General features: G+C 36.3%; 1 protein-coding gene across 1 annotated transcript; it reads right to left on the reverse strand.

Annotated features, from left to right (window-relative positions):
* Nucleotides 1–2037: 2037 nt before the first annotated feature.
* LOC126809482 (uncharacterized) lies at nucleotides 2038–9238 on the reverse strand. The gene is made up of 5 exons (XM_050534089.1): nucleotides 9100–9238; nucleotides 8257–8456; nucleotides 3890–3912; nucleotides 2979–3139; nucleotides 2038–2552 (listed from the first exon to the last, which is right to left on the reverse strand). Exons 1-5 carry the CDS (start codon nucleotides 9236–9238, stop codon nucleotides 2038–2040), a joined length of 1038 nt encoding a protein of 345 aa, XP_050390046.1.
* Nucleotides 9239–9718: the final 480 nt, after the last annotated feature.

Genomic DNA, 9718 nt, shown 5'->3' on the forward strand with positions numbered 1-9718 from the left:
ACTCAATGTAGGCTACGTACATAATATGTCCGTTTTTCATTGATGATGTAAGGCCCCCATACAAGCGCAATCAGACCCTGATTTCCACGGATTACTTCCAGAATAGATTTCACAGTCGGATTAATATTTCCATTATATTCAGAATCAACTAATTTGTCTTAGATTTATTTATTCGTCTAAATGAAGTTAGAAAAATTGCAACACGGGCGACGGGAACGTTTTTGCCGGTTAGCATAGGCTACTCGAGGCCAATACGCTAATCATCACCACGAACCCTATTGACATTTAATCTGTTACCAGTAACTTGATCGCCTTCTCGTTCTTGGGTTTTTCAGTCTACTTTCAATTCTAACCCCTACCCCTCCCCTCATTAGGGAACAGAATTGAATGAAACTTGATAGGTACCCTTTGTAAGGAATACAAGTCCCTTTTGATGCTTGTTTTTCTTTACTCACAGGTCGTTTAGTTCTTGATTGCAGCTAACTATGTTCATCCTCAGATTCTTGGGACTTAATGATAATGCCGTAACCAAGTGTCAATGTATGTCATGGCTCACATAGACGTCAAATCGTTTCTACCATGAGCCACAGAACTCAAATTTTTCCCGATCCTGCCCCCGCCCCTTCCTAAAGTGCTCTAACTTGGTCTGCCTATCCTCATTCCGAGGCCCTAGTAGGCCCTTGGCTCATTGTCGAACTAAGTCATGATTTTACACCAAGTTTTAATCTGTCCTAAATTCTATGCCATTGAAATTGGTTTCTCCGCTCATTATTGAACTTAGGCCAGGGATCTTAATCGGCTCATTATTGTCGGCCCCCAATACCCGTTATCTTTACGTTATTTTCGGAATGAAGATGGGCAGTTCATTACCAAATGGTTCACTGCATATCTGACATATTGTATCCATCTGTGTCTCAACATTTGAATCATTTTGTGAAATAAATTCGACACGTGCTTCAATAGGCTCGGCCAGCTTGGCTCAATTGTCGAGGTTGGTGATCGAAATCAATTCAGACACGCCCACGACACTGCGTTCACAGTGGGCTGAGAGTGGTCCCTTTCGTCATGTCTTCTACGCTGCTTCCGCAGTGAGCAGTGGTCGACCAGAGCGTCTAAATGGAATTTAGTTGATGCTTGATGAATTCCATCGTATTAGATCCGAGGCAGACTCGACTAGTCTTAATCCCCAAATCTCCAATGGGATTTCCACTTATTTTGACCCAGGGGAACCAGTTAATTACCAAGATGAAAAAATGTGTCGAAAATGGAATCAGCTGCCTCCAAAACGTATACTTTGACACCAAATGTGGTCATTTTGTAAAATTAGAATTTTCCCGTCAAAACTCACCGTCATCTGGAATTATTTCCAAATATTGACTCCGCGGTATAACCAATCACCAAAATGTGTATGGAAATGGATTCAGCTACCCCGAAGCATATACTTTGATACCAAACTCGATCATATTATGATAAGTTGATAAAAAATTTCCAGTCAAAGCCTTTTTTGGTGGGTGATAATATACGTCTAGTAGATATTTCTATTGCAACAACTGCCAGGAATGGTGCGAAATTGAGTTAAAATGCCTGGACTATTAGTGAATAATATTACATGTATCCCTGCCCTGTTCAATTATCTGAAGCTAGGTGATTCTGTTTCGAAGAAATAAAAACTATCAGTTGTCATGTAGTCCTATATATAATTACCCACGTTACAATGGTAAAGAATCGTCTCTATTATCAAGGAACTCATACGATTTTATTGATCAATGAAATCCTTTAAATAAGCAAATTGATTAAATATTTTAAGAAAAGGTAAATACATGTAGGCTATTTATTTACGTTTTGTCGTTTGATTTGCATACTTAAATCCACTTTTATGGTCTTCTGCGAAACCTGAAACTGGCCTCTTAGGTAAACTATAAGAAACAATTTCGTATGAATTTAAACTTCATTTTATATATCACATTCATATTAAGGCTTGACGTAAAAATAAAAACCAAATAATGAAATTCCTAAATTAAATTTCGAAACATATATTCATGAATTTTTAGGTATTTGATGCATTCTTATGTAAGTAGAAGGTCTGGTGAAGGTAATGGTGGTTAACGTTTCATAAGTATAACTAGATGTAATCTTCTCTTTACGGATTACAAAATCGCCAAGAGCTCGCAGAAGGTTCTTTTTACAATCCTCTATGGAAGTACTCTCAAAATTTGGTAAATCTACATCTGGAATTTTTGATACGTGATCTTTTAATTTTAAGAAATTAAAAGTCTTCAGCTTTCCTACTTCTACTGCAGGTTTGACTTCTGCAGTAGCTTTTTTGTTCAGACGTCGGAACATTCCAAACGCTTTGGCAGACTGTTTGGCTTTGTTTGCATCTACTATCGATTTCCTGGGTACAGCTTTTGGCGCCAAACTATTCATCATACGGTTAACTCGGCAGAATTTCCGTAAAATATTAAGCACCGGGGGCTTTTTTTCCTTCTTTAACTTTATTGCACGTATCTTTTCAATGCTGTATTTCTTGTTGAGTTTATGTGTGTCGAACACTGTGTCCACATAATCATCATCGGCATCATCAAAAACAGAATCAGACGACTCCGTATCTGAATCGGACTCCATTTTGCTTGAGGTGCTAGTTCTGGTAGCTGTTCCAGTAGATTTGTAGTAACTAGACGCACTGCTACGTTCACGTATAGGAGATGTTATTTTAGGTAGCGTCGCGTATGCGTTATCTGAAAACATGGAGTTCATACGACGACCTCGAATTGCTCCTTTAGAGTCATCTTTGATGCTATGACCAGAAGTGACATATTGTAAGCAGTGCCTTCTAGCAGCCTCACTGTCGGTAACACCCCCAACTTCTCCGGCAAATCTTTGTCGATCGGCTACCCATTTCTTCGAGGTCTTTTTACTTATACCTTTATCGCCGCAGACTACAGCAGTGCTGTTTTTATCCGAGATAGACAGCACACTGCTTTTGTTAGTTTTTAATCCCTTGTCTGACAATTTTGAATCCTTCTTTAATTTGATTTTTTCCGCCATTTTCTTCTTTCTCTGGTTGGCCTTTTTGAATCTTGGATCGAATTTATTTTCTTCTACTAAATATTTATAAAAAGCTCCAAAGGAAGCTCTCCTGTCATACAATTTAACAAAAGGTTTGTTTGTTGAACTTACATCTGAATCCTGATTGGGTTCAACTATAAATTCAAGCTGCCTTTTCTTTATTCTATCCTTAAGCTCTTTCACTTCCTGTATCTCCCTTTCTCTTTCTGTCATGATAGTTTTTCTATTTTCCCGCAATAAATCAACTATTTTTACTCCTTCCATGTTTTTTGGTTTGAGCTGATTTATGTAAAATTCATCCCCGGGTGGAACTCGCCTTCCCAGCAATTCACCAAAGAATGTCGCATTTCGCTTGTTTCTGTTGGCCTTTTTGTTCTTATCGAACAAAATCGCGTCCATTCTGCCTAGCAGCTCACTTCCGTTTTCTGATATATTTGATAACGGCCGATCAAACGGGGAACCGACTCTGTCTCTTTCGCCTGCACGTGGGGAATGCTGTCGATTTCTTTGCTGCCTTTTGGTAGTCTGAGCTCGCAAGTTATCTTGCCACTTCATCAAAGTGAGCGATACTATTCGAGCGTTTCTACCATCATCCGATACGCTACTGCTGGATTTGGGAGGTCGGATTATAGACAAAAAGCCACCATTTTTCTTCTTGTTGGTTTTCTTCTGCCCCAAGAGGTCAACGATATCGACCAATTTTGTTAAACCAGCAGCTCTCGCTGCCATGTCTTTATAATCTCTCCAGCTTACAATGGGATCGCCTTTCTCTTTTTCCTTCGTTTCACTTATACCATAATATATAAATTCTATCAGTAACGTCTCTGTTGTGAATTCTTCTTTCTAAAAAATAATAAGTAAAAATATATAAGTAAAATTTATGTTGGCAAAATGAAACTACATAATTTGTGCTAACGTTTTCACAACCGAAGTTGCTCTTTGGGCATTTATTATAAAATTAATTATAAACAATAACTATTATTATGACGTTATAACGTCGGGCCCGTAGCAAGATCTTTAATTTTGGTGGGGCTACGGAATTTTTTGGAGGGGCTGAGGATGTGGCCGGCTAAGAATGCTCCTAAGAAATCATTATTGTTGGCGAAATATTTGGGTGGGCTAATTCGATTTTTTTTTGGGGGGGGGGGGGGGCGCTAAGCCAAGCAAGCCACATTTGACCCGATTACGTCAGTCATTCGATTAACTAATTAGCGACCGCCATTTATTTTTTATCTACTTTTGCTTTCTTTTGATTTCTATTATCGCTAATGTTTACCCACAGTTCCGCGCAAAAAAGGTCAAACGCTCGATTCGACAGACCATTTGATTGGCTGACCCCTCATTTCAAGCAGAACACGAGTTAAATAACAGCGCTTCCAGATCCAAGTGTAGTAAAGACAAGTTAAATCGAAATTTTGAACTATAAAAACGAAACGAAATTGGATCTGTGTTTTAATCAGATTGCCTTAGCATCATTCGGGTTTTCCCTATATAAGTTCCCTCGCAACCCGGACATATTATGAGATAGTCTGATTGACAATCCATGTGTTGTTTAACATAAAATGTACAATCCGCATTTATCTTAATGGATGATCCTTCAATGATGATTTCACGTGTTTTACATCTAGGGTCATTGCATTTCGTTACAGCTGGTACTGACGCGACTAAATCATATTTCGAAGATGTTATTAACCTAGCTAAATTGAGAGGTTGCTTTAGACTATTGATGACATTTGTCTTTCTCAAAATATTTTCCATCTCAGGGCTATTTTTAAGGATATGGGTGTAATTGTCAATAATGGATTTCCCATTTTCCTGAGATGGATTAAATGTAGTAACTAAAGCAACATTCCTTTTATTTGAGATGGTATGAACTTTAGGCTGTCTTAATACACTTTGATCCAGTGTTAATGCTCTTGGTTTGCATTATCTATTAATTTATCTGGATATTTTTGTTGAGGAAACTTTAAGTTCTTCGAGTCTCTGAATTTTGGTATCTTGATTTGATACAATTGTACAGATTCGTCTAGCTAGGTTATATGGAATATTACGTTTCCTATGAGATGGGTGACAAGAATTGAAATTTAGATATTGGTGTGTATCTGTTGATGTGTAATACAGATCAGTTTCAATAGTGCCGTTCCAGAAAGTTTAATGTGGTTTGACTTTGTTCTATTGTAAACTTAATATTTTCGTTTAAATTATTCAACATTTCTTGGAGTTTAGTGATTGTTTCTGAAGAAACCTTAAGTATACCTGAACAATCATCCAAAAAAACGTTTCCAAGATCTCGTAATTTGATCCGAGGTCGTTGCCAAACATTATTGTCACCTTCTCATACCATAATTCTTCCAGATAACCTAAAGTTAGAGTAGCGTAGGTAGGGCCAACTTTAGTACCCATTGCGACTCTTTTGATTTGTGAATAGTATAGGCTATTGAAGAAAAAATATTATTTGATATTACAAGATTTAAAGCACCGAGAATGAAAGATTTTGAAAAGCGATCTGGTATAATGTCTGCATGATCATCCAGCCAATATTCAACAGTTTTTAGTGCCAGATCTTTGCTTATATTATTGTATAAATTAACTACATCAAAACTAATAAGTGTACTAATATTTTAATAACTTCACAATTTGAATTTTTAACTTCATCTTCTATTAGTTTGCTTTTGTGGGCTTTCGGCAAACCATAGACCGTAAGCTGTGGTTAGTTGAAAATTCGCTAAGTATTCTTCTTCGCCTTTGTGCACTGCAAAGCCTTTGCGTTTTTGGAAACGAATTTCACCACTTTTTTCTTTACAGCATTGTTTTCATCGGTGCTTGATAAATGGTAATATTCCTTGTCATCGAGCATGTTCGTGATGTTCTGCTCGTAGAAGCAGCTATCCATAACTACAATAGCACTCCCTTTATCGGCTTGTTTAACAATTATATTTGAATTGTTCTTGATCTCGTTTAACGCCTCTTGTTCACCCTTACTTAAATTTGGTTTGTAACGTATTGGTTGGATTTTGTGAGATGCTACAGTAGTAATGAATTTGTCGAGGTGTACATCTTTGCCTAATCTCGGTGTGAAGTTTGATTTGTTTCGAACTAGACACTCCGATTCTGTAATGCTTACCAACGGGTCATCATCATCATCATCCTTATGGAAGTGGTGTTCTAGTCTTAATTTCCTGCAGTATTGTGAGATTCCAGACATTAAAGCGCAGTTATCACTTCGAGGTGTGGGCGTGAATTTTAGGCCCTTATTGAATAAATGAATATGATTGAGATATTGTTTAACGCTGCTTAGATTTATTATTAAAGGATCTATTTTTGAAGGCTCTTGGGACGGTTTCGATTTTTCTGTCGGCCCTGGCCTAAAAAAGAATTCCTATTGCCACTGTGCGTATTTTCGGTATCTCAGAAATATATGTTTGGTTTCCTTGTCCTGCGTTTGTGCTCGTATGGTCTTTGACGACGAGGTCCCACTTCTTGCCAGTCAATGCGTTCTGGTTTAGGCCTTGGAATATATTGTCTTTCTTCTAAAACACGTTGACTTGTAGGTTTATTTTTTTTGGACACCTTTTTTACTTTTGCCGCTGGATTTTGGTTTGCGATCCTGAATTGGTATTTCAGGTTTTTCACGTATGTCCAGCTCTTCCTCGTTAGTTTTGAAGTAATCTAGTCCGTATTTATTTGAATAATTGTCAAGCCATTCATATCGTTTGGCCCATGTTGACTCGGCGTCCGTTTGATGAAATAGGCATTCAGATCTCCATTGCTGTTCGATTTCCTCCAAACTGGTTTACTCAATGCATGCTCGCAAAATACTTCATGCATATTTTGATCAACTTGTTGCCATTTTGATTTAATGTTAATGGCATTGATTTTCATGGTCTCAATTTGAGCCTTGAATTTGTTTAGGGTTAGTTCAATTCTGATGTTAATAACTTCCTTTGTTTGTCCGCTGACAGGTTTTCGCCGAAACTTTACCGGAATAAGTGGTTTATCCCGGTTGATCCATTCTTCATACACTTTTGTGTATTGTTCCGTGTGGTAGAATTTATTGTACCATCTTTACGGTTAGAGTTTTGTGCTTTCCATGTTTTATTTACTTTCATTTTCAGAGAATGCACTGGATCCGCTTCGTTGTCCAGTTTATGGTGGTCTTTTCCGACATAATTGGATTTAAGGTTACCAATGATATTCACCATGTTTGAAAGTATTTTCGGGATATTTTGTTCTTCTGGGTTGCATTTCAATATCCCCTACTTTTTTTGAAGAGTATATTATTAGAACGTAATGTCAATGCGCCTCATTTTATAATCATCTACCTACACAACCAATTCTATATACATCTATTGTTTTTTTCATGTCTACACTAAATCTGCAAATACTTGGTACAGATTCGATCAAATTATGACATTTCTTCATTTCGTGTTGTTGGAAGCCAGTGCGGTAATGACAATGACAGACCACTGAAATCCCAGACATCGAGGGGAAATGCTAGAAACGTATCAAATTAGTATACAATCTCCAAGAGATAACTAGTAGGCTTACTTCCCATAAACTGACCAATCGTTTAGTATCTTAAAGGAGCCAAGTCTCTAACTCAATATTTTCTATAATAATCGAAATTAAAAAAACGAATTAGAAATCAATTTCAACCAATATTGATGTTGTTATCTTTCCGCAAAACTATAGGATCCAATAAATATCCAATATTTAAGACACAATTAACATTTTATAATCAGTACAGGAATCGTGTACCTTGTGGTTTCGGGTGCCATTTTGTAATGAACAAATAAAAACATACCCTACAACACAATGTGGAAGTAATAGTAAAGGCTGATTCACAAACGACAAGATAATAATTTAAAAAACTAAGCAGGCAAAACGACTGCCGTTCAATTTGAACTGTTCACGTATTTCACCGAACCTAATTGATTAGAAATTACAATATTGTTTCCAAAAATTGAATATAAATCACTTTACATACATTCATATTACATTAATATGTGCCTTTAGAACCATTTTTATCTATTTCAAGGTTTCACAAAATAGAGCCACACGTCCTTTAAATCTTTAAACATTTTTAATCCTGATACACCGCAAAGTTGGCTAATGCAGTCAATGTATCATTAGTATGCCATAGGCCTATGAGTACGGAGATATAGCTATAGAAATAAAAGAACTTACTTTGTCTGTGACATCTGTGTAACATTTATGAACTCGTCTTTTATTTTTAGCGTAGGCAAATGTTAAATAACTATTAACTTCTTCTTCTTTCTCCATTATACATAATAACATCATCAATAGTTCTAATAATTCACCTTCTAATACTCGTAATGAACAATCATCACTCCAACTATCAGAATATAAATATTCCCAGAATTTATCTACAACAATAATAAAATCAAAGCATCATTCCAATAAATCGTTTAATTCTGGTATTAACAACACATGAATTAACAGTAATACATGTTTAAACCTAAATATACAACAGTGAATCCTTCTGAATTTTATCTGGTTAGAGATGTAGTTAATGCAATATTTACACCCTGACAGGGTACTATTAAAATATCCAGCCTGGTTACAATTATTATATTTACAGGTTCGTAAATATGTAAACTTAAATGAAGTTGTAAAACACACGAAAAAATCGAATTAGCATTCAGTTTAGTAGTCACGGGGCGTGTCTAAACTATCACAACTTTTCTGCACCTACTGGGTGCAGGAAGACGGGCATGTGAGGGGATTTTTGCCGGGACAACAATTTAATTCCAAACTGTCATGGGCTGTTTTATGTATACGCCAATGTCTACATGGGATCTCGAATTTTTGTCACATCCGAAAGACTAGACGCTGTCGGGACGATGGCTTACTTTGATTATTGACTGACAAAAATATAGTTATACACGTAATATACACCAATACACAGCTGAGTTTTACCTGGATCTAACACTTTCCATTCTTTAGCATCCTCTCTATCAAATTCTTCACAAACAACAATCGATTTTAATGGTATGACATATTTACTACTGGGTTGATAAATCTCGGCATCTTCATCTTTTAGACTGGTTCTCTCTAGAAACGGATTGAGTTGAAAATATACCTGTTTAAAACGTCTTTGAAACACCGAACAAGATCTATCATACAACGGAAAGTGGTAGTTGGACATTTTGTATATATTTATTTTTTACTAGTTCCCACTTTCCCCGACTAGGCTACGTTTTACTCAACTGTTTTCCTATTATGACATCATAATAAAGGTTACGTTATAATATTACAATAATATTAAACATACATTATGTGAGAGATAAATCTGCCTATTGGAGTATTGCAGGTCTTTCTTTAGTCCTGAAATTAGACATTAATTAACGTATCTAGACCATAATCTACTCTCGATGCCATCGCTAGCCTACGATACTTACTGGATTTGAATGCATTTTTTGATGGATGATTTAATGTCAAAATGGATAATCGAGTGGTTTTTTTTTTATCGTACCAACGTTAGTAATGATGATCGAGGCTAAGCCTAAAATTCAATAGCAATTCAACTGAAATTTTCAGCATATTCTCTTTACGTTATCTATTTTTAAACTGTAGCGAGAACTGTCAGCTCTTTATCTAATCTCCCATAATGCCCTTAAATATACAT

The sequence above is a fragment of the Patella vulgata genome, chromosome 2, assembly GCF_932274485.2.
Source record: "Patella vulgata chromosome 2, xgPatVulg1.2, whole genome shotgun sequence".
Classification (NCBI taxonomy): Eukaryota; Metazoa; Mollusca; class Gastropoda; family Patellidae; genus Patella; species Patella vulgata.